Source organism: Pinus tabuliformis, chromosome 3_1 (assembly GCF_031772625.1).
Source record: "Pinus tabuliformis cultivar Carrire ecotype Pingquan chromosome 3_1, CPIR1, whole genome shotgun sequence".
Lineage (NCBI taxonomy): Eukaryota > Viridiplantae > Streptophyta > Pinopsida > Pinales > Pinaceae > Pinus > Pinus tabuliformis.
In genome coordinates, this window is record NC_142301.1 from 279,803,804 (window position 1) to 279,830,026 (window position 26,223).

At 36.2% G+C, this 26,223-nt stretch overlaps 1 protein-coding gene across 1 annotated transcript; it reads left to right on the forward strand.

Moving 5' to 3' along the window:
* Nucleotides 1-3,739: 3,739 nt before the first annotated feature.
* On the forward strand, nucleotides 3,740-8,083 carry LOC149186879 (uncharacterized). The gene is made up of 4 exons (XM_089411187.1): nucleotides 3,740-4,072; nucleotides 4,844-5,828; nucleotides 6,764-7,306; nucleotides 7,562-8,083. The coding sequence occupies exons 2-4, from the start codon at nucleotides 4,872-4,874 to the stop codon at nucleotides 7,658-7,660; spliced, it is 1,599 nt and encodes a 532-aa protein (XP_089267313.1). The 5' UTR covers nucleotides 3,740-4,072; nucleotides 4,844-4,871; the 3' UTR covers nucleotides 7,661-8,083.
* Nucleotides 8,084-26,223: the final 18,140 nt, after the last annotated feature.

Genomic DNA, 26,223 nt, shown 5'->3' on the forward strand with positions numbered 1-26,223 from the left:
CGCAAGGTATTCTTCCATACAGACGATTCTTGCTCTCTCAGCGCAGATGGGGTGGCACATCCATCAGATGGTTGTGAAGACTGCGTTCCTCAACGGAGTCATTGAGGAGGAGGTGTACATAGAGCAGCCCGAAGGTTTTGAGATCTTCAACAGTGAGTCACATGTGTGCAGGCTCAAGAGAGCGCTGTATGGGTTGAAACAAGCACCTCGTGCTTGGTACACACTGATAGACAGTTATTTCACCGGACTTGGATTCTCCAAGAGTGAGGCGGATCCTAACCTATACCAGATTGTGGTGGAGGGTAAGTTGTTGATCATTGTACTTTATGTAGATGATTTGATTTTGACGGGAGATGAGCTATTGATACTTTCATGCAAGGAGGATCTTGCTAGAGAGTTTGAGATGAAGGACTTGGGCCTCCTTCATTATTTCCTGGGATTGGAAATTTGGTAGCGCAGTGATGGACTATTTGTTTCTCAGGGTAAGTATGCACGGGAGATACTGGAGAAGTTCAACATGCATGGTTGCAAGCTTGTTGATACTCCTCTTCTTGGAGGTTGGAGGAAGGAGGATGCTACTTCAGCGGAGGTAGTGGATGCCACTGTTTATCGACAGTTGGTGGGGTCGCTTATGTATCTGGTCAATACACGACCCAATATATGCTATGCTGTTAACCAGCTTTCAAAAGCTATGGTTAAGCCAACCAAGCTCTTCTGGAAGACAAGCAAGCATGTATTACGTTATCTCATAGGCACATCGGGATATGGATTGTGGTACAGACAGGAGGATGAGGTGAAGCTATGTGGCTTCACGGATGCAGATTGGGCAGGGAGCCCAACGGACAGAAAGAGCACATTTGGAGGGATCTTCAGTATCGGGTCGACAACAGTTTCTTGGTACAGTAGGAAGCAGAGATCCGTGGCACTCAGTTCAGCAGAGGCCGAGTATATGGTAGCAAGTTTGGCTGCATGCGAAGCTATATGGATGAGGAAGATCCTGGTCGGGTTGTTCAGGTCACACTTGGAGCCTACTGTGATTTATTTTGATAACCAGAGTTGCATTAAACTCTCGGCTAATCCAGTATTTCATGATAGATCCAAGCACATCGACATCAGGTACCATCATATCAGAGATTGTGTTCAGCGGAGAATCATGTTACTTTCATACATTCCCACGGAGGATCAGGATGCTGATATCTTGACGAAGGCGCTCACTAAGAGAAAATTCGAATACCACAGAGGTAGGATAGGGGTTGCAGATAATCCATATCTTGTTGAGAGGGAGTGTTGAAAATGCAACAAGATGATGGAGCTTAGTGAAAAGAAGTCGCATTCACTAAGTGGGCCCGCAGGCTATTTTTGGCGCAAAGTCTATTTTTAGACATATGGATCATGGTCTATGAGTTGCAGGATGCTATTTATGGATGATTGGTCATGTTGGTAAAAATAGATGGACCTCTATTTTTAGACATATGGGTGGAGTCTATTTTTAGATTGCCAGTCTAAAAATAGAACAGTCGAATATTATTAGCTCTTAATAATATTTGGACTACAAACATTATCTTATCCTCTTGCAGCACTTCAGTTCGAGCTACGGATGTGGCACATGCAATTGCCAGAAGGAAATACGCTTTTCCTATGGGTTAGTTGAGCTATTGCATGATAGACTTCAGTTAGAACTCAAGTGATTGAGTTTGGTGGAGTTGATTGAGGAGTTGATGGAGTTGTGTTCAGTTTGACTTAGTTGAACTAGTTGTATTTAGTCTAACTGCCAAATACACTAGTAATGAGTGATGTGAATTAATTATTAATTAATTCACTAATTATTAACTCATAAATCAACTAAAGAATACATCAGTTAACTCAGTGCATGGACAGTTCAGTGGAGACAAGTGTTAGAGGTGGGTGAAAGGGTGAGACTACTATCAGTTGTGACTATAGCTGTGCATGAGATTTGCACAATCATTGATTGAGATTGCCAATGAGGATTGTGCAGTACAAACCAAGGGAATTCGAACTTGGATCTGATCTATTCTCAACTTGGATTGCGCAGTAGAGGCAGACAAACAGTGGAGGAGATTTGAATCCGTGACTTGTTCAGATCTGAGCTAGTTTGTGTGTAGCATGAGGAGATAGTACTGAGTACTTGTGAGGAGTATTGTACTATGTATTGTTACATGTTCTCTATCATTATAATATACAGATAGTTGGGGGTTTTTAGCTGTATGCTTTTCCCATTACATACTGTGTTGATATGTGTGATTGATGTTTCAATGTGCGCATGCGATTGTTTTTTTAATTCCGCAAATTGATGATCAATGGTAGAGGAGGTTATGTATTATGCATGCATTCTGCAAATAATGTATAATCAGGATAATCTCTGTGAATAAGTGTTATATTATTCAAAATTTCTACATAAAACGCTTCTGGATTTGCTCAATCTTTCTCCATGATTCTCTGGAGAGGCTGCAACCCCAAACCTCATAGCCATATAAGATAACAGGAGTGACTAAAGTTTCAAAGATGAACTTCTTTTTATCCCACATTATTATTATTATTATAAAAAATTTAATTTTATAAAAAATTTTGTATTATATCCATATTTGTATAAAGAAGTGTTTTCCAATTAGTATGGAAACGTTGTAAGATTATGTTATGTGATATGATGTTATGCTATATAAACATTTTGACGTGGTAAAATTATATAAAAATAAAAATAAAATACAATTAAAATATATATAAAAAGAAAATTAATAATTATCATTATCATTTATTAATATTTAAACCAGCATGGATCCATCTTAATTCCTAATCTATCAAGTCCGGAAAGGCATCAAATCTCTTGAGATACAAACCACTTTTAGAGGGAAAAAAGATTTGATGTCTCTAGTTTGGTAAATTTGGAATTAAGATGGATGTAAGCTAGTAATATTTCAAAAATAAAATTGAAATTAAATTTTTGAAAAGAATAATAATTTTATAACCATATTTAAATTAATATTTTAAAAATAAAAATAAAATTTTAAATTATTTATGATATAGGATTAATTTATAAAATTTAAAATAAATAAAAGTAAAGTGCATTCTTTAGAATTTCAGAGTTAGAAATCTTATAAATATAAAAGACGTGTATAGCCCGGCAGAGGAACTGCCTAGAGAGTCAAAAGTAGTTGGAATCTAGGTAAAAAGATTCAAAAAACTTTGGGCTAGTTGAATCATATTTTTTCTAGTGGAAATAAATTCAACACCATCAAAAACTTCTAGAGTACTCAAAACTTTGAAATTTGACAATTCTAATTTGTATTTACAAAAATCTATGCCAAATTTTACCAAAATTTCCATGATTTTTGGAGAAAAAACAGTTACTCTATCAAATATAAATCCAACGATATTAAAAGTTGATGTTAACCGAATCAAATGGTTAGATGATGGTTCGTCCAAAAATCAGTCAAGAGGTTATTTATAACTGCCCAAAAATCTAAACCAAAAGAGTTAATCAAATCCATTACTAAATAAAAATTAAAAAACACCTGTGAATAACTGCCAGCAAGGTTTCACTAAGAATTACTTTCATCACAGCGCGTCCAGCTAATCGTGCTCTTCAATCCCAATCCAAACACTTGACGTGCATGGTCAGAATCTTGTTTATAGGAAAATAATTGCACTAGAATCCACATCAGTATGAACAAGCTGCCATCTGGAAGATGACCCGGCAGAAACTGGACACTGTGAACTTTTGTTCTTATTGAAGGCGGGCGAATTGTGGACATGTGCCTTTGCTTAGGACCCTGTGCCATCTATGGTTTCCGCAAATTCAGAGCTTTTGGATACCTAGGATTGTCTGGCTCTGCCAATACAACAGCTGTCAGCTACTTGCATCTCTTTATTTTTGCCATATCTGTGTTTATTTTGGTGTGGCGTGGGATGGGGTAGCAAGTCCTGAGCAGAGACAATATCAAGCTCAAGGGTTTCAGTTCAGCAATTCTATTCCATGCCCCAAAGGAACGCTGCCCATCAAAGGAAATCTAACATCTGCAGCACACAGCAGCCAGGCGGGGGAGTATAAATTCTAGTATGACAAGATTGGTCTCTCTCGGTTCTCGGTTCATGTTAGATTGTTTGTTTGTGCCCAGATTATAAATTTTCTTCCAAAATCTCTCTGTCGGAAATTCAGCGTGTCTGAGATTTGATATTTCAGGACCCTTTACAGTTTTCAATTCAATGTGTCTAAGATTTGATCTTTTAGGACCCTTCACAGTTTTCAGCTCATGGTGCATTGAATATTGCATTCAGGGAAAGGAGTATAATCTCTAGTATGACAAGACTGGTCTCTTCAGTACATTCAGATTGTTTGTTTGTGCCAAGATTATAAATTTTCTTCCAAAACATTTCTGTGGGATATTGAATGTGTCCAAGATTTGATCTTTCAGGATCCTCTACAGTTTTCAATTCAATGTGTCTAAGATTTGTTCTTTTAGGACCCCTTACAGTTTTCCGCTCGTGGTGCATTGAATATTGCATTCAGGGAAACAGTATAATTTGTAGTATGACAAGACTGGTCTCTTCAGTACATACCAGATTGTTTGTTTGTGCCTAGATTATAAATTTTCTAAATTCAATATGTCCAAGATTTGATCTTCCGGAACCTTTACAGTTTTCAATTCAATGTGTCCTAAGATTTGATCTTTTATGACCCTTCACAGTTTTCAGCTCATGGTGTATTGTATATTGCATTCAGGGAAAGAATGGACTTAATTTTTGTTGGTTTGTTTGTGTGTAAGAATGTCTGGTTGCTCTTTTTTGTTTCTTTTCAATTTTAATAGAATTTGTTCAAATGTGACAGAGAAAATCCTTGGCACAACAATCAGAGGATGAAGATGGCAATCACTAGGAAAGATCAGAAAGACCTTGAAAAACTTGCATGGGAACAGATGGCTGTTGGCTCTAAAAACTCAGGCATTGGATCCAGGATCAGGAAACTGATGGCCTCACTCATAGCATTGATCTGTATCACCTACGTGATGTATTCTGTCAACCTTCTGCTAAGCAGCTATTCTTGTTCGCATTCCCTAGATTGCAGAATGAACTGTACACAGGCAGAGTCCCACCCCATGGCACTGCTGAATGCCTCCATCAAGGTCTCAAACAACAGTCTCAAACATTCAAACAACACTATCAAGAAGGCAGTGGTGGTTCCTAATGCTATTGTTTCAGATAGGAATACTGAAACTGATTTGAAGCATATAGTGTTTGGAATAGCTGCTTCTGCTAGCTTATGGGATAGGCGAAAGGAGTACACAAAGCTATGGTGGAGGCCCAAGGAAACAAGGGGTTTTGTATGGCTAGATGAAAAAGTTAGGCTTAATAACAAGGCGGATCTGGCTTTGCCCCCTCTCAGAATTTCGAGTAATACAACTCATTTAAAGTATACCAACAAGCAGGGCCATCGTTCGGCGCTTCGGATATCTAGGATTATCTCGGAAACTTTCAGATTGGGCCTTCCTGATGTTCACTGGTTTGTCATGGGAGATGATGACACAGTGTTTGTGCTTGACAATTTGGTGACTGTTCTGTCAAAGTATGATCACAGACAGATGTACTACATTGGCAGCCTGTCTGAAAGTCACCTGCAGAATATATATTTTTCATATAATATGGCTTATGGAGGTGGTGGGTTTGCCATCAGCTATCCATTGGCCAAAGCATTGGAATCAATGCAGGATGGTTGCATTCAGAGGTATCCGGGCTTGTTTGCAAGTGATGACAGAATACAAGCTTGCATGGCGGAGCTGGGTATACCATTGACCAAGGAGCCTGGTTTTCACCAAGTAAGTTATGCCCTTTTCAATTTTGTAGTTATATACATGTTCTTCCTCGGGTAAGACCCTTAAGGACCTAGCCAAGGAGCTAGTTCAGGTTAACTCAACCAAGCCAAGGAGCTAGTTCAGGTTAACTCAACCAGTTGTGGCAAATACTGTTGAGCATTTTGGCTAGTTCTCTGTCAGTAGTTTGCCTTGTTCAAATCCCTTGGGTGAGATGAACTAGTCTACGGCGTACGCCAACAAGTTTGCTGGATTTTCCATCCATGAAGAGTACCCCTTGGATTTACGTGCAAGGCTTTGGCCAATGCTGTTGGGCATTTTGCTGCAAGACTTTGGCCAATGCTGTTGGGCATTTTGCTAGTTATCTGCCAGTAGGTTGCCTGGTTCAAATCCCTTGGCTGAGAAGCATTAGTCTATGCCAACAATTTTGCTAAATATGTCATCCATGAAGAGTATCCCTTAGATTTCCGGCTTTTAAGGCCTGGAAAGAAAAGAGAGAAAGAAAAAGCCTTGAAAGAAAAGAAAGAGAGGAAAAAAAAGAGACTAAAAGACTTTTCAGGACTTTGCTGAACATCATTCAGGCATACTCTATTTAGCAGTATATGTAGATCCTTGTAGATCATGACCTTCCTTGACATCATTTGGGCATTCACTGTTTAGCAGGCAGCTGCTTAGGATTGATGAGTGTGTGGGAGAGATTGCTTCGTCCTATGTGTTGATCCATTAGTCTATTACATATGCTATATACGGATTCTTTACAGGATGTCTAAGGGAGTTTTTATTTTCTAGTTATGGATTCCCTGTCATTCCTTAATATTGAATCAAATCAAGCTGTTATAGTAATCAATTCTGGAGTAATTTAATCTTAGTGCTTAAAATCCGTTTGTTTTTAGGGATTAGTGTTCTGATCTATGAATTTTTTGTTGGTCCTATATTCGCAGTTTGATATATACGGTAACCTCTTTGGATTGCTTACTGCACATCCTATCACGCCATTGGTATCTCTTCACCATCTAGATATTGCGGAACCCATCTTTCCGAGCCGCACAAGAGTAGAAGCTCTGCAACATCTCTTCAAGGCTGTAAAGGTAGATTCGGCAGGAACACTGCAGCAATCCATTTGCTATGATGAGAAAAGAGAATGGTCTTTTACGGTGTCATGGGGCTATGCTGTACAGATTTTTCGGGGCATCTTCTCTCCTAGAGAGCTTGAAATGCCCTCAAGAACTTTCTTGAATTGGTATAGAAGAGCTGATTTCACCGCCTATGCTTTCAATACCAGGCCTGTCACCAGGCATCCATGCCAGAAACCCTTCGTTTTTTACATGAAGAATATTAAATATGACAATTCTACGAAAATTACTTTAAGCAATTATGTTCGAGACGAGGTTAAACCCCCAGAATGCAGATGGAGAATGGCTTCACCTGAGACAATAGAACGGATCAGGGTTTTCAAGAAGCCTCAGACAGTTTCAATACGACAGGCAAGGGATTTCTCTTCTACATTATATTGACATAAAACTCTTCTTTTTTTTTGAAGATTTTATTCTGTTTTCATTTCTTTTCCTAGGTTTTTTAGAAATGGACCTTAATCCGATCTGTCACATAAATGTCCACAAGAATTTGTAGCAGTTAATGTTCTTTCGAGAATTAAACACTGCAATCCTCTATTGAATGTTGCAACCAATTCTTGTTATGTTTTGAGAAGCTTACTGAGGGTCGCTGTCTGATACTTGCAGGCACCTCGACGAAACTGCTGTAGAGTAATAGCATCAAGGAAGGGGAACATCGACATTGAAGTGGGTAAGTGCAAGGAAGGTGAGATCAGTGGGTTGTAGACTTGCAATAACTGGCCACAGTAGACCTTCCATGAGGGTTGTAGAAGGACAGGCATTGTGATATTAGAAAATGAACGCATTATAGAATAATGGAAGGCCAATCTTTGCAACCATATGCTGGCTACCATTTACATCACTTTGGTCTGAGGTAGTAGAGATTGAACTATAACCTGAGCTCTGGGAGATATTCCACTGGTATTATTGTAGTCTCCCACTGGTATTATTGTTACCCTAAATAATACCCTAATGAGAAGAACAAACAGGAGAAGGAATTCAAAGGGAGAGAGAAAGAGGTTGGCAGAGAGATTTCTACTTCTACTTATTGGCCCTTTATGGCTATGTATTCATTGTTCTTTCTATTGATGAAGTTCATCAGTGAGGTCATTATTTAATTCTATTCTTCATTACCACTATTCTTCATTACCAGTTTCATTTATGAAACATGTTGGACATGTTTCCTCACTTTTTTCCTGTGTTGTCTACCTATTCTAATGAAATAAGTTGGCCCAGGCTAGGGTCTACATGAAGAATCTTTTTCCCTATGTTGTTTACCTATTCTAATGAAATAAATTGGCCCAGGCTAGGGTCTACATGAAGCATGACTCAAAATAGCATATGTAGAACAGAATTACTCTTGTCATACAAACAGGTGATATTATTATCTGATTGTTACCAATGTAGATTCATTCTCTTTGCCTTATTTATTTACAATTGTATTTGGGAATGTCTTAAGGTTTATGATTCTATAACTTTGCATCTGAGTAGAGTGAGGTGGGTGAGTTGTGTACAAAACTCTCTGAATTTTTTTGTAATATGTTTACGTATTTACTTTGGAATAGAGTTACCAGAATTTTAATTTAATTATTAATAATTATTAGATTTTTTTTGTAATATGTTTACACTGATAGACGTATTTACTTTGGAATAGAGCTTTCAGAATTTTAATTTAATTATCAATAATTATTAAATGGATAGTAGGGATTTAACCTCTATAGAATATTCTAGAATATTTACAAATCAAATGAAAAATTAAATGTTAAAACTTATCTTCAAAATAATTACTAATTACTATCTTTTGTCTTTTTACTATCTTTTGTCTTTTTAATTCAATTGATATATATAAGTGTCATAAAGTGACTTATGATTTTTTGATTTTTTGGGCATGTCATGATATTGGCCATGATTTAGTAACAAAGCTTATTGGCCTATGATTTAGTAACAAAACCTTTTTATAAATGAAAATTCTCCATAATAAAATGGGGTAATTCTCCATAATTAAGAAACTTGTTTATGTTTTTAAAATATATATGTTTAACTTTTTTAGTTATTATTTAAATACATATGTTTAACTTTTTTTTAGTTATTAATAATTAAAAAAAATTATAATTTAGTTAATTGTTATGATTTTTTTTAAATTTAATAATTACAGATTTTCTATGAATACTTATTAGTTATTTAATTTATATAATTATATTAATTTATAATGTATTAAATATTATAATATAAAATTTTTTTTTTTATTAAAAACAAAATAATAATTTGAAAAAAATATATAAAAACATTTAATTTATATAATTATATTAATTTAAAATGTATTAAATATTATAATATAAAGAAAATTAAAATTAAAAATTAATTCTGAAAAGCAAGATAACAATTTTAAAAGGAATATAAAAACTTAAACAAGGCACTAAAGTTCATTTGGAATCAATGCTATTGAGCATTCACCCTGTATGTCTTTATTTATTAAGACTGTTCAACGTCTTTGTTCAGTTTTGTGAATGGATTTGGATTTATTTGGACCGAATTAGGATTGTTCAACGTCTTTGTTCAGTTCTGTGAATGGATTTATTTGGACCGAAATCCAAATGTCTTCAATGTCTATATTAGTTTTAGAGAGATGCTAATTATGTTTTTGGATGAGATTTTTTTTGGTCGAAAATTCTATTTTTTTAATATTTTTTAATTATGTTTTTGGATGAGAATTTTTTTAAAAATTTTATATTTATTGGTTCAAATTTTTAAGAAATAATTGACACAGAGAACACTTTTATATATTCATGATCTTACTTGGTAAGTTCCTGACTCACGAGGTTAGAGTTCAAAATTTTTAAGAAATAATTGACACAGAGAACATTTTTATATATTTATGATCTTACTTGGTAAGTCCCTGACTCACGAGGTTAGAGTTCAAATGACATTGAGTATATTGTCTTGTTATGGCGTACCGCTCAAGGAGTAGACTCTAGACTCTCTACTAGCTGGAGTCTCCGCTCTTCCTAAAATCATAAGAAATTAGTATATTTGCTTGCAAGTTGTTGGATGTACTCTTGGTGTTCTAATGGCAGCTACCAGAATTGATACCAATTCACGTTGATATATATATATATATATATATATATATATATATATATATATATATATATATATATATATATATATACGACCTTACTTGATAAGTTCCTTATATGAATAATAGTAAGTAACATGTTCTTGAAATGGTTGAATAACATAATCAATAAAAAAAAAAAAAATTATATAGCAGTAATTAGTTTGAAATCTAAATAACATGTTTTTGAAATGGTTGAATAACCTAATTAATTATGTAAAAAATAAAATAAATTATTTTATTATCCTAGATTCATTTTATTTTAAATTTAATAAATAAATAAATAAAAATTAATGTTATTATGGTAGATTTATTTTAATTTTAAATTTATAAAATATTTACAGATTTGAAAGAAAAGAAGTTTAAACATCTAATTATTTTAATGATTTAAAGTTAATATAAATTTATATTTATGTCAATTTATTATTATTTATTTAATCATTTGGTAACATTAACTAAAGTTAATATAAATTTAAATTTATACAAATAGTTTTATGTCAATTTATTATTATTTATTTAATCATTTTGTAATATTAAGTAGGAGATAGTGGAGAGGGGTTAGTTCAATTGGCCCACCTTCTGTTGCCAAGTACCTTGCTGATTGGGAGGTCATGGGTCAATTCTCCTTCACACAGTGGGGATTAGGCTCTATTAGTTTGGCACATTCCTTTGAGTTGATCTACCCAGACTTTCCAAAAAAAAACACACTCATTAACTAGGAGATGGATGTTATCACATGACAACACAAATACTTCCCCCAAAAATAAAAACAAACAACACACTTTAACTAAGAGATGGATATTATCACATGACGACACAAATACAAAAAATAGTTCAAAAGAAGCATATCACACAACACCAAATACTCTTTCTCAACACCCATGGGTTAATTTTCCATGACTTTTCTTAATAAAAATCATTAATTTCCATTTCTTTTTAAAATGATTCATCCAAATTATACAAGATAAAATGATATTTTATTTTGCCTTAAAAATCATAAAAAATTATACAACTATATAAAATTTTTAGAAATATTAATATTTATACAAAAACATCATCAAATACTTCATAGTTTACATGTTAAGGACTAGTAAGATTGGCCAAGATTTTTACACTTTAAAGATAAATTTCTATTCTTAAGATTTTCCCTCCTCATTAATTTTGTTTAAAAATAGTTCTCAAAAATTACAAAAATTAAGAGCCCTTTGTTACCAAGTTCTTTTGGACATATATAGTTTATAAGTTGCAACTACTTTTTAGGACATATTTAGTTCCTATTGGCAATGGCAACATTTGAGCTTCTCTATTTTTGCATTTCCCTAACATTATAGAACCATACAAAACTCCCAAAATTAAAATTCATCTTTGAACTTTATCTTGGAAGTACATGGTCCAAACTTCATGCTAGGAGATAATTGTCCATACTTCGTGGGGTGACTGAGTGGTTGGTAAAATGGGATGTTATCCCCTTCACCTGGTTTCAAATCCCATGGGGGGACATCTTTGGCCCATTGTGATAAGGCTCAAGGAGTAGGTTCCCTCACCCTCATGAATTCTCAACTCTTGCTAAGTCATAAATTCCTAGTATATCTAGCTTATGGGTTATTAGATATACTCTTGGTCTTATAGTGGAAATCACTAGGTTTGACCTTGGGCCTCGCCAAGATTACTCCAACGAGTTACTCATCACCATGGTTTAAAAAAAAAACCTTGTCTAAATAATAGATTTTCCAATGAAACCTCATAGTTTGTTGCGTCCATGGTCATGGGGTCCATTTCCCTTTTTCAGTGTGTTTAAAAATGATTTGTTGAAATTGATATCTTTAAAATGCCCAACATGTTCTTTTAAAGCCTCTTTGGTGACTCAAGGTGTCATTCTTATAAAAATTCTTTCGAATGTAGGCATTGTTCTAACTCAATGAAGATATGATCTGTGGATCTGTAGGCACTCACCTATCTAATTTTAGGCAAGTTGCATTTTTCAATTATCTTTTATGTGGCAATGTATAAGTGCGTGCACTACATATTCACTCAAAGAAATTATTTTCCAATGATCTCCCTATCATCTTATTGTTAGTTGTATATTGTTCAGTTGATTTTCTTTCTTAGTCATTGTGTATAGGCATGTACACTGCCTTTTCACTCAAAGATATTTTCCAATGAACTCCCTATTATCTGATTGTTAGTGGTATATTGTTCAGTTTATTTTGCCTCTCAGTCATCCTAGGGAGGTGTTGAGACGTTTTTACTCTTGCCATTTCTCTCTACCTCTTGGTATTCGATCCTCATACTTCAACTTCCTATTTTTTTCTTCCTATGTTTCCTTGGTTATAATGTCTTATACTTGTTGACATTTCAATGCTTCAACTTCTTTCTCTATCCTCTATTTTACAATTATCGATTAGATGTAACCTATTTCTCTACCTTCTCCTTTTACAATCTATCCTTCTTCATTTTAGAGTTTCCTTTCATCCTAAAAATAATCTCATCATAACTTTTTGCTCTCTTGTAGAGTTCTTTTTGTCAGGTCTCACTACGATGTAATCATCTATATGTGTAACTTCTGCAGTGCTAGTTGGTGATGCCTAGATGATTATCTCTATGGAATCTCTCCTCACCTAAATGGAAAGTTGCTAGAATATTTTCTTCAACCTATACTTCTTTGGCATTGTTGAAACTTAGATAAGAATTTAAATGAAATGAAGTTTGGGGTCAACATAGTTTCTTATTTTGAGCTAGAGCTACCTCAACTCCTTGAATCAAAGTGTGATATGCAATTTCGTCTTAAACTAGCTTGTTTGGTATGAGTTTTGGGAAAAGTGTGGTGCTTTAGTAGCCCCATAAATCTTGATGTATGCTCCTTTCTCCAACACATACTAGAGTCTGATTTTGCTTACTACTTGCATATCCTTCTTTGACAAGCATGGTGATAAGGGAAGTAATAGAAATTGATATAAAGAAACATAAAATGTTCACACATATTAGGTTAATTGATGTGATACCTATGTTCCCAAAGGTTCTAACAATAAACATGAATAGGATGATCACTTGGCTACCATTTCTAGTCCATACCCAGGAAAGCATGTACCAAGTAGACAATATCCAGTAAGTAGGAATACATATGGAATGTAGGGTGCTTCTATGAAATTACATACTTAATTTTGTAGATAATCTCCTCCAATGTAGTAAAGAGGATGGCATCCCAATTGAATATTGAGTCACTTTTGGTAGTTTTATATATAAGAGGCACCCATGACTCCTTGAAATTCAAAGCATATTCGTCTCCATAGAGTCTGATGGTTGTGGAACCTGATTATCTTCTTAATTCAAATGTCTTGTTTTCTAGCTACATTTGAACCTCGATTATTAATGGGGGGTGTATAGGGGATTTCCCCCTACTATTGTCACTAGGGAGTCTAGGGGGGTGATGACAATTTTTTGGAGCCCCCCTTAGCAAGGGTTGAGGGTAACGCCCATGAAGAATTGTTTTTGGAAAAATTGCATTGTAAAATATTGTAATTTCATAGTTAATCTGGACAATTCATCATAAGTTCATAGATCTAATAATATAAATTATGTTAGTGTTTTTTCCTACAAAGAAATGCTCTTTTTATGAGGGAATTGTATTGCGACTATGTATTATTGATAGAGCATCTTAATTGAGAGAGAGAGGAGACCGTCAAACAATGGGTCAAATAATTCTTGGAAGGAACATTGAGCTTAGTGGATGCCATGCCTAGGCATTGGAGGCAGATTGCACTCCAGAATCAAGTAATTGAGCAGGTCAAATTGAAATGGAGGAACTTTGCATTAGATGTAGCCATTTGGAAAATGGTTAATTAGATGAAGGTATCGTAACCATTTTTGTTTGTTGTGTAAGAAAATTTAAATGTAAAAAAGTTATGTATATAAATCTTGTTATTGAAATTTTGTGTTATTTATATAGAACACAAAGGACGATGTTCCTCTAAGGGGGTGGGGTTTGTAATAGCCCTTTTTTTATTTCCCCCTCATGTAAATGTTTTTATGTGCAATTGTAATTAATTGTGAAAAATGTAAAATGATTGAGTTGAGGAAGATGACATGGATTAAGAGCTTGAGAGGAAAAGTTGCTCAAGAATTGCTTGGGGAAATGACCAAACTCAAAAGTTGCATTAAATTTCCTCCCATCTCCCTGATGAATTGAAGACAAGCTGGCACAAGCAATAAAATGGCATATGGGTGCCTGAGCAAAAGGACGAGCTAATCCTTATCTCATGGGATGATTTGGTTCTGGTCAACACGCAACCAAAATTCAAAACGCAAAAGGAAAGTGAGTGTAGTAGGAGACGCATACGACAAAGGAAAAAAGGGAAGATATGTGAACTACATACGACGCGAAGGAAAGCGAGAGCACATATCATATTCAAGCATGGTGGTAACACAATAGCAAAGGAGATTACATAAGAACAAAAAGTGCATGTGAACGTAGCGGAGAAATATCAGCATAAATGCATGTTTGGGAGTACATTGAGGAGTGTGGAGTGAAGGTGAAGTTGTGGTATTGAGAAGGTGGATTCATGGTGAACTCTGGATTCCTTCTTATTAGGTGGAGATGCTATGTACTCTAGGTCTTATCTTGGTGTTTAAAAAGTGGAGACCGAGTTCTCTAGATACTCGTGGTGTGTATCAGATGGATACATGGTGTGCTTTGGATTCCTATGGGAGTAATAGGTGGAGGCACTATGGGCCCTAGATTCATGAAGGGTGAATTAGGTGGAGATATTCTATGCTTTGGATTCTGGTAATGATTTTTGGGTGGAGCACTGTGTTCTCTAGATTGAAGTGTTTGTTGGCTGGAGCACTATGTGTTATGGATTCCCTAAATTGTTTGTTGGGTGGAGACATTATGTTCTTTGGACTCCTAGGTGTTAGGTGGAGGGATTATGTGCTTTGGACTGCCATGTTATTTTTTAAATAGACTTGTGTGAATTTCCCTTGAGCACTTCACTCCTCGGGCTATGAATCTGGCTTAGGGGTAGTTAACTACATGAAATAATGGCAGTGTAGTTGGCCTATGATTGGGAGGAGAGTTGAAGTCCGTCTCTCAGTTGCTATTCATTCACATAATAAGATAGTTTACTTACTTGTATTCTCTGTGTATACCTGTTGCACTTGAATGATAAATATGGTTTTTATAGGACAATGATTGTATCAACATTGTTAATGAAGGAATATGTATTCCTGTGTAATTGCAATGAGATGGTTAGTATTATTATTTTCATGGTGTGAGGGACATGTAGACCCCTATAGTTGTTAATATATTCCTAATTTGCATAGCTACTTACATAATTGTGTGTGATTGTCTAATGAACCTTGCTAAACTATTATAGTGTGTGTATTCCATGGCTTGGGTGCTCTAATTTTCTAGGAGTTCTCTATTATCTAGGAATTAAGGAGTTATGTTGCTAAAGTGTTGTAGATGGCATGCTAGGAATCAACATGGATTCTTGTTATACGTGATTAATAGATTGTGTTCTTTATTTCTAGACTGATAATGAATAAATGAATGATGCATTAGGGAATTTGATGGTGATGTTTTAATACTCATTCCATAGAAGATGTGGTGTTGTCATACATGAAACAATAAAGTGTTATTAGCAATGTATGGGCTTATTATAGTTCCTATTAATAGGTGGATTTACATCTTTGTGAATGCATTATGACTTTGGTTAGTATTTGGATTGGATTAATTCCTATGAATATGGATGTTTTGGGAAAAGCTAGGCTTCTAAGAGAACCTTAGCCAGTTCCTTGAAATGCATACAAAAAACCTTAAATCATTCTGAGTCTAAATAAGGTCAGAATAACCATTATATCTAGCTAGATTCAGGGGATCTGGATAGATCTGGGGATCTAAACATCCAGGAGAAATGGCAAGGTGAAATATCATGGTAGAACCAAATTCGTATGAGCCTGGATGCATCCAAAAAAATAGTTAAATCAAAGCCTATCTAGGGTGGGGCCCAACTTGGGTAAACCTCATGAGGTCCGTATGAGTGGTTGAAGTTGGATATCCAAGGTGGGGTGGACCTCACGAGGCCCTCATGAGTGATCAAAGTCAGATATCTAGGGCAAGGTCCAGTTTGAGTGAATAGTGCAAGGCCGAATGTGTGGAGGTATTCAGGATGATGCAATTAGTTTGGGCACCAGATGCACCAAATGCACTACATAAATGTACATAAATGTATGCATTTTGGGGGTCTACAGAAATAGGAGGATCCAAAACATTGTTATGTAAGAAATCATGGGAATGTCAGAATTATATAAGAGTTGGATATAATGTAAAACTTCAAATTTACATGTGAGAGTTGGACTCCGTGGGGTCCACAAGATTTTCATTGTGGCAAGGGTTACATGGACTTAGCCACATCCATGTTGGCATAAAGGATAACATGGAACCACCTGGTGAGGTGGTGGAACCATGCAGGAACCACGTGGATTCCACATGGAAAGATCTTGCTTACATGGCATGGATTAAATGATCAAACTTTAAATGGGCATAAATTTTGATATGGGCATCGTATCAAGATAAAATTTATATCTTTAAAAATTTCTCAAAGAGCTAGACATGATAGTGTGTACCACAGTTAATTCTACCAACTTTGGGAAAGAAGGATTGTTATAACCCCATATTCATGATGAGACCATGGAGGTTGAGTTAGTTAAAAGTAACACCTCCCATCTACCTAGGAACTCCAAGGGGGTGGGAGGGAGCATTACAATTGAATTTGAATTGTTTATGCAATTTCCTTCTAGGAGTACTATTTCCTTTTCCTACAAGAGTGATCCTAAGTAATTGTGTTATGTGTATTCTACAAGAGTGATTTCAATTTTAGTGCAGAGTGATTCAAATTCTTGAGGGTTTCACAGTGATGATTTTGGTGTGAAGAGGTATAGTAACTTGTTCTTTGATTGAGTGCCATGATCTTAAAGAGATATATTTGGTATTGATCAATGTTAGGCTACCTACATATATTTTGCACAAAAAACTTGAAATAAAAAGACCAATCCTGGTTGACAATTTTTGTGTGTGCAATGATTTTTCTCTAATTAAAAGACAATTAATTCACCCAATATTTTGGTATTGTTTCTAGGGAGGTTATTAGAGGTGCATATCTAGAAGTGTTTCTTTTATGAGATGCATTGTTGAATATAGTGCATTATAAGTTCTCTTGGATCTGAGGTGAAGGGTAGTAAGACGAGAGGTGAGAACCTATGCATCACTTCAAGAAATTGAAGCAGACTTGGCCTCATAAGGAGTCAGGACACATATTAATAAAGACAAAGGAAAACATGGTGCCCCCAAAAATACTAATTGTGAAAGAAAAATAGAACATAGAGTAAGGAAAAACCAAGATATAGGATGTGGAAAATTTATTTAAGAACTGATCTCAAAAGTTGATGTTGAATCACTTGTCCTAAGAAAAAATATAGGAAAATAGGATCCCATAAATTATCCACTATTAGTACTATTCCTCGAAGGATAGAATCTATAGGATCATCCATGTTGGGAGAAAATATTTGAGAGGTAGAATCTCATGAACCTTGAAACTCATATGAAAGTACAAGATTTTGTGAGTCATCTATATTAATAGAGTAAGAGTATCATGATTTGTTATAAGGAAAAGGAGGTACGTACTACAATAATTTGGAATATCAAGAATTGAGTCCATAGAAATAGCCTCCCAATCACTCTATCACAAACTTAGGAAGTGTTGTAAAATAAACTGAGCAACCATAAAAAAACCCATCACAACCAAGGGAGTAGCAAATACCTGAAACTATTTTGCAGAACCCTCAAATTTTTTGGGAGAATTGAATAGTGGATGAAATAGTTACCACCTATAAATTCCCTATTTTGGATGTCAGAGGGTGGGATCCAATGAAGAATATTCCTATGTTAATCCTTCCATTTTTTTAGGGCATAAGCATTGAAGATCCAAATACTTTTCCTCTTGAATTTGATGTTTTATGTCAAATTTATGATTACACCTAAGATGCACATAAATTAAAATAGTTCCCTACTACTATGAAGGGAGTTACATTAAGATGGTTCATGGGACTTGGTGGTGCATCTATTTCTTCATGGGATGATATGAAGAAAATATTCTTGGAAAAGTACCAGGATTACTGTCAAAATAGGGATCAAAGGAAAGAAATATTTAGGATGTCCTAGAGGGAAGAAGAAAACTTAGAAGATTATATTGAGCACCTTCAATACAATTTACAGAGATCTAAGCATAGTAATTTGGATAAGAACATTTTAAAGACAATTTTGATCAAGGGAATGAAAGATGATTTCATGGATATGTTGAACCTCATGGAAAAAGGGGACATATCTAAGGAACCTTATGATGACATAGTTGCACTTTTCTTGATAAGCTCAAGAGGATCAACAAGAAATGAAACTTTTCCATGAGATGTCTCTGTTAGAAAACAAAAATCAGCCAATGGTGGGGTGACAAGGGAAAAAATCGGTAATTTATTTGAAAATTTGAAAATCAATATTATTAGTTCTTTATCTTTTCAACTAGACATATTACAGGTGAAACAGAGGCATATTGAGGCTAAAATATCCTTGTCTATGTTTTTCCCTAATTGTAGAAAGAAGCATCCTCTTATGGAATGCCCACTTAACAATGTAGAATACTGTAACATCTGTGAGCAAGAGAATTTTGTAGGACATTTTCCATCATTACCAGGATTGAAAGAAGTATTCAAGGAATTAGGTGAAGAGAAATAGAAAACATACTTCATCGGCTCCAAGAAACCATGGCAAGATTAACCATCATTTATGGTTCAATATCCTTTATCTTCTTTCAATACTTGGCCTAATATGTATAATCCTTATCAAGTTTCCCAACAAATGCAATATCTTGTAATCCCTTGGCAGTTATATAAACCTCCTCTAGTTCAGTACCTGATGCCTTGGCCCTAATGGCCTTGTCCTCCAAATCAACCATTTCCATGGCCTCAAGGATGGCGTGGAACTTCTTTTCCAGGACAATTGCCTTTGTAATTACCTATGCACCAATAATAGCTACAACTTCCTTCTTGTTATAGTTCATTTTATCACATCCAATCAAATGGCCTTAAAACCAGATCAATCAACATCCATTGATACTTTGCATCCATCCCCTGCAAAGCCAAGATCATTCTCTTTCCAAAAGTTCCAAGAATTCTGGGTTAAACAACTTAAAATCCTAATAATTGACCCCATTGCACTTTCCCTTTATGCAACCTGCATTGTTGCAAGTTGTATATAAAGCATCTTCACTGACCAATGCATGTTTCCTTCACATTAAATGTGACGACTCTCGAATTTCAGTAAAAAAAAGATAAAAAAAGGTTTGAATATTCTCTTTCCAAAAGCTTCCCGAGTGGTTTTAACTATTTACTGTTAGATTTAGATCTCGAACCCCTACTCTTGAGGTCTTATCTCTTATCCCTAGAACTTATCCTCTCTCTAATGTGGATATAAGTCCTAGAATGGTAAATCCAAAACCACTTATTTTACCCTATAAATCCACTGCCTCCCATAGAGTCTGGGTCGGATTTTGGAGTAGTTATATCATTTTAAGGTATGTTGCATTTGGGTCTTGGTAGCTAAATGTAAAGAAACCGAGTAATGATAAAAATGATTATCCGGGGGGAAGTTGAATAACATCCTTTATCTCAATTTTCTGATCCTTAGTTTCTTCAAAGCGAGGTCGACAATGGATGACTATGTAATCTCTAACTGTCTCTCCACCTCTCCTGTAGTTGGATAATGAAATGGGAACCTACGTGAAAGCTAATGAGCCTTAGTATTGCAGCAAGGATGTTGCAACACCTAGGGCTATCAAATTTACTTTATCAACTTAGGGTTTCGTACAAACTTGGAGGTCACAGTGCTATATTCAATAATCTACTCATGTTACTTTTCAACTGGGGTGATGGACCACTAGGGTTTCAAACCAGTATTCTATTGACTAGAAGGAGTCTGACTACTAACAATGAATGTAAAGCTAGCTCCAATACAAGAAAGTAAATGCTTGTCTACTGAGGAAATGAAAGTTACTGAAGGGAAAATGCTATGAAATGCCATGAAATCATCTAGCTAGGAAATGACATAAACTACTTGCAAAAGAGAACTAATCTAACCTTGCATTTTATCATCTAGTTATTTGGACTAACTGGACATGGAAATTTATTCTATCACTCTATGATTTATATATGCATGCACTAACTATCTCATGTTGAAATTGCAGAAAAAGAGTCTTTTAATTTCTAAATTAGAAATGTAAATTCTTGGTTATGCTATCCGATCTTTGCAGGGGAGAGAGGCATGGGAGAGTTGGTCTCAGATGGCATTAAGAGGCATGGAATTCAAGATGAGGGCCTTCCCTATACTCAGACTAGCATTTCTGATCAAAACAGGGTCAAACAGGCTGCTACAAGAGATCCTGTAGCTGCTATAGGATGTCCTAGTTTACTACACGATGTCCTGGTTTTCTATAGGAAGTTAGTTGAAGGCTATAGGAGGGAAATAATGGTGGGATAGGGTGTTGAAAATATGTATGAAAGTGAGGGAAGGTGTATGGAAGGTGCACATTTCCCAAGACTAAGCCCAACACTTCAGGGAGGTTGGATTTGCCCAAGGTGGTTGTCCACGGTGGCTACAAAACAGAAATTTGGATTAGGGGTTGGTAGGCCTTGGCAGAAGGTGGAGAAGACTTAGATGAGGCTAGTGGAATGAGTTCCTCCCTGCAGATCAACAATCCCTACAACAAAACATGTTCTTATGTTCATTTATGCATAAATTCATATAAATAGGGAAAATATGAGTTGAATTTGAGAAAATTGATTTATTGATGGCTAGTGACTACATCTATGAAATGAAATTCCTTCTTAAACTACAACAAACTCAAGAAACAAAATTACAACTGCAAGTGCTTCCAAGAAATCATAAACAATGATCTATTCAACAATGAACCCTAAGCTATGCAATGATCAAAAGATAAATATGTTTTTGGGGCTGTGAGAGTGGGGCCCTTAAACCATGATCCCATGAGGGAGATGAGGAAGAGGCCACTGTCACAAGCTTTTCTGAGGTCTTCTTTCTCACTATTGTACCACTGATCTACTTCTTCAACTACTGGAAAAAAGACTAAACAATCTAAACAAAGTATAAATAACTTCAACAACTAAATATGATTTTAATCTAAGAATACATGTACAAAAAGAGGAACCTCTGCTACGAGGGTTGGTCCCTAACACAAGAGCTTCAACCCTCTAATTCAAATCAATGCTGGATTAAGGTAAACCTTATCATTATCATCAAAATGTAAAATACAACATAAGATTAACAATCACAATGTTGTAGCTCTAAATTTCCTCTTGGCTATAAAAAAAAATCAAATCCTAATGAGGCCCTTGGCCTTCTTATTTATACAAACTGAAGCTACCAACAACTTCCTAAAAATTAGGGAGACATGGCTCCCAAACTTGAGAATGACTTATCTTCCCTGTCACTCGATTGGCTACCAATGAACTCGGTTGGCTTGGTTTCTTGTTAGTCCGAGTTGATGAGATATGGTGGAGGAATCATCGAATGATTAGAGGAATTAAAGAGGGAGACAAATCTCCTAAAATCCCTCTTTCTTTTCCACTTCGAGTTCCTGCACTTAAATTAGCCCAAAATTGCTCCAATTCCTACAATTAATGCATATCAAGCCACATGACATAACATCTCCCCTTTACCCTTCTCACTAAGAAAAATATAATAAAATATGTAAGTAAATGTGAGAAAAGTTGATTTTAATAAGTTGGAGAGTGGTATTAAGACCTGTATAATTTACCTATTGATGAGCCTCATCATCACCTCCCTACTGAAGGTGTTTCTCATCCTCTGAGCAACTTAGTCTATGTCCATATCTTTCATAGCTCTTGTGGCCTCTCTGACATCCCATGCCTATTTTGATGGAGTTTCCTCTTGAGGATAGAACCCTGCATGTTTCTCTATTTCTTCCCACTGCTTTCTTTCCTCCTCTTCCTTCCTACCTTCTAACATACCTAAATGCAAGGGTGGAATGAGTTTCAAACCAATTGAATTGTTTTTTAATCTTTTCATGGAATTATTATACAATGGGGTCCTTTCTAGTGCATTCCTCAACCTCTCAGGGGAATGGTACTCTTTGATCCTTAAACTATGTGGTAGGTTGCTCCATCTCCTCTAACATGCTTGCTGGCTTTCTTTTCCCAACAACCTCAAGGAATTTTCAAAGTGGGTGATGGTCTGTTCTTGCGTAGCTAGGTATCTTGGTGAAAGTTGGGCATCATTGGAGATAATTTTGTCTTTGTGTTGACGGTGTTGGGCCCACCAACATTCAAGGGATATCTCCGGTATGAAGTCCCAACTAGACCTCATACCGTTTGGTGTAGGAGTCCCATCCGGTATGATGGCCCGGTTGCCATTGTCTTAAATGTTTTCCTTAGCTCTTACTTGTCAGCACATGAGAGTGGTCTGCTTTGTCTTCGAACAACGATGTTCGCGTGCCTGGTGAGTTCTTAGTGTTACTTGTGTCAAGGTTCTTACACCGTAGAGGGAGAGGGTGGAAGTGAGTCTCAACTCAAAAGATAATAGTCCCAACTCTATTACAGACACACAACACAACAGGACATGCGCAGCTTCTAGCGGAGTAGTCCACATGGATGTGGCAGTCACAAACACATAGTGAATAGATAGCACATACAACACCCAGTGGAATAGTCCACATGAGTGCGATGATCGTTATAATAAGTTTATGAGAATGGTTATGTCAAGTGTCCGATGGAATAGTCCACACGGGTGAGACAACATTAACAACTTATACAACAAATTTTCTTAAGCATATGTATTAGAACAACTAAAATAGTTCAATTGTCTTAATAGAGGTTAAATAAACATGCATTACAAGTGTCCAAAGAATAGTCTTACAAACAAATACAATACATGTGTGAAAACGTGCTGTCTCGTTATCAGGATTTTGAATTAAGCAAAAGTTCGAAGACACATCGATACACCATTACATCACTAACCCCGATAGCGGGGTGTTGGAGCCACTGCTTGCTCCTCAAAGAAAAGGCTACAGAATCTCGAAGCTATGTGGGAGGATCCAAGGTGAAAATTCTCTTTGTTATAGACATTTTTGGGCACCACAACCCCAATCATACATGTCCATAAACCAAGGGCTCCTAAGTCCCTAAAAGTGTTGTTCCATACCCTAAAAGAACAAGGTCAGCTAATTACATCATCTCCCAGAAGTTCTCCACAGGAAACTGCTCAGAACTGGACCATACAAGTTGCTCAATGCTAAGGGTGCGATGCATCCCACCTGCCCAGTGTAAAGGGTGCGATGCATACTGAAAATCCCTTCTGTAGGGTGCAATGGGCGAGAGTGGACAAATGGCAGAGACAGTTTGCGAGGTGGATGATCATAGAATCTTCCAAAAACTTCTCCTATGACACTTGCCTCTCTGAATTCGCCTAGGGATGAGTAGGAGATCATCAATCTCCAAGTGGAATCAAGAATTATCAGAGAGAGGACACTAATCAAAATCCCAGAAGTTGACTCACCCCCCTACAATCATCTATATATGGATCCCTCATCCCAGAGATCCAGAGGCTGGAATTTTGTATCTTGTAAGGAAGTGCTGTTGGTTTCTTGGTGGAATATCATAGTGTTTGGTGATCTAAGATTTTCATGAGGTGAAAGAAGGGCTTTCACGCTGGAGGATGACACTGGGTTAGAATAATTGGTTGTAATCCTCTTTGCTATTCTTGATATTAATAAAGCTATTCAAGTTTTCCTCCACATTCTTATATGTTTGATGATATATTCATTTGTGTGATCAATATATATCTGGTCCTATATTGTTTATGATTGTAGATCTCTGTTCTTCGATAGTATTATGTTGCTTTGATTCCACAGGTGCTCTTTGAAGCTGGGTAGACGAAGGAGAAGCGACAAGGATCTGTCAGAAGGGAGAGGAACCGAGCAAGGAACCAAGCGCAAGACTGAGGTTGGTGTCCTTCATTCCCCTCTTATCTACTTCTCATAAAGGAAAATGAAAGTAGTTTTAGTTTGTTTGTTTCTAAGATAGCTACCAGTCTTAGTGGGACTAGCAGCTCCGAGTGGACACTAGATTTCCCGATAACAAAATGGCGACTCCACCAGGGAGCGAATAGATTGTTTGTTTGTCTATGTTTGTTTGTTTTATAAACTTACAGATGGAGCCTGAAGTCAAGCCAACTAGCCTTTGAACTGCATTTTCTATGCAAGTGCAAAGTAGATCAATGCTGCTTCAGTCTATCTCTGGATTTTGTTTATAAACTGAACAATTGATTTGCAAACCTTCTAATTGCCCTAGTGGTGGCTCTAGTAACCTCATTAGATCAACCCCTGTGATTTCTATTTACTGTACATCACTTGCTCGGCCTAAATCCCTGAACTGAGTTGTAAACTGTGACCCAGAACCTAGTTGAAGTCTCGTCCCTGGACCATCGCACCTTCTCCTCTTGGGAATCTGGATGCATTGCACCTCCCGTGTGTAGTAGGTGCGCTGCATCGCACTTTCCCTGTGTTACAGGTGCGCTGATTAGACAAGACCTCTTCTGATCTCAGATTTTGGTTTCTGTGTTCACTCTCTTCAGCTTTATTCAGGAGTTTTGCTGTCTGTGATCAGTATACCACTGTGGAAACTCCCTTCCTTTGCATCATTACACTTCCATTGTGCAAAGAACTGTGAATTTTTTATGTATTATGTGCCATTTTTAGTTCTCTTTTACAAAGAAGTAGCATAATCAAACTGTCATCTTCTGATTTGAAAGTGTCGCAAGTGTCATTTTCAGTCAAAGAAAAGAATTCTATTGTTCTTGACGATTGATTATACGGTTACTCTTGTATTTGATTTGAATTAGTAATTTTTCAAGTGTCAAAAGCAGTTTTCAATTCAAAATAGCAAAGGGTCGTCATTATCTTCCTTTCGTTTTTGAAAAGAAATTTGTTAGTACTGTCGCTTTGAAAAGATAATTCAGATTTGTACTTAGCATTCTTCTTGTCATTCACACATTAAGAAAGCTGAAAACAAATACATGCATGTGCATTTGCATTTAGACTGCTTGTTGGTTTGATTTAGGACAGTGCATCTAGTGTGTGCTCTCTGCTCTATGTTGAAAGAATATCATCTCTCTTTCTTTAGTAGCTAGGATTTTCATTGCAAAAAGAAGATTAAACGATTCTTTATCATCTTAGATTGCATTTTAGGAATTATATCTACATCACGCGGTGAACCTGAAAGGAAAATTTCTTAAGAAAGATCAACTGTAAAATAAATTCAATGAACATAAAAATGCTTTGGAACCTAACGCACAACATCTAGAAGTCTAGGCTAGAGACGTATTCTGGCATCGTAAAGCTTGGTAACTGTCGCTTTCATTGTTGGTTGGGTGATTCCTCCTCTTTGAGACAAAAAGTGCCAGTACGGACTTGTGCTCCCACGTACCGTCGAGTATATATTGGAAGACCACAATAGGCTATATCTTTATCCATAGGAAGCCGTGTCTGCCGCCCTGTCGATCACAATGCACTGAACACAGCATTCGGGAAGATTGACTGCCGTACCGTAAAACGTATTTTGCAGTTTTGTGATTGGTTTGGTAATCCCTCTATCTAGATTTCCATAGTAGTCTCTTTTGTTCCTTTTCAGACTCCTTAAAGGAAAAGGTCCATCTGAGCACTTGTCACTTCAGGCTCATTAAAAATTGAAGGCGACTAGAGTCATCTTTTGTTTTTTCTCGACTCTTAAAAATTGAAAAAACAAGTTGTGTCAAAGCGTCTAAAATTCATTTAATTCAGAAACATTTTCCCCTTTATCTTTAGTTGATCAAGTAATATGCAATCGTGGAGGAAATTCAATTAAAACCTCATCGTTCACGGAGACTTACGAGTCAACCGTCTTTGTCTCCAGAATCAAAACTATTCCGGACAAAGCGAACTCGTTTAACCGGCTCAAAGTCCCCTGGTCTGGTTGGAACAAGTGTTCCGACACCCTCAGAGACTCCGGTTACTCTAAACATTTGTGGTATCCCTGCCTCTACGGAAGAAGTTCC

Bases quoted from the DNA above. Each gene is read 5' to 3' on its own strand.
- LOC149186879 (XM_089411187.1), top strand. From the start codon at position 4,872: ATGAAGATGGCAATCACTAGGAAAGATCAGAAAGACCTTGAAAAACTT. The intron at 5,829-6,763 runs GTAAGTTATGCC...CTATATTCGCAG, and splicing joins AGGAGCCTGGTTTTCACCAA to TTTGATATATACGGTAACCT. The intron at 7,307-7,561 runs GCAAGGGATTTC...TGATACTTGCAG, and splicing joins AGACAGTTTCAATACGACAG to GCACCTCGACGAAACTGCTG.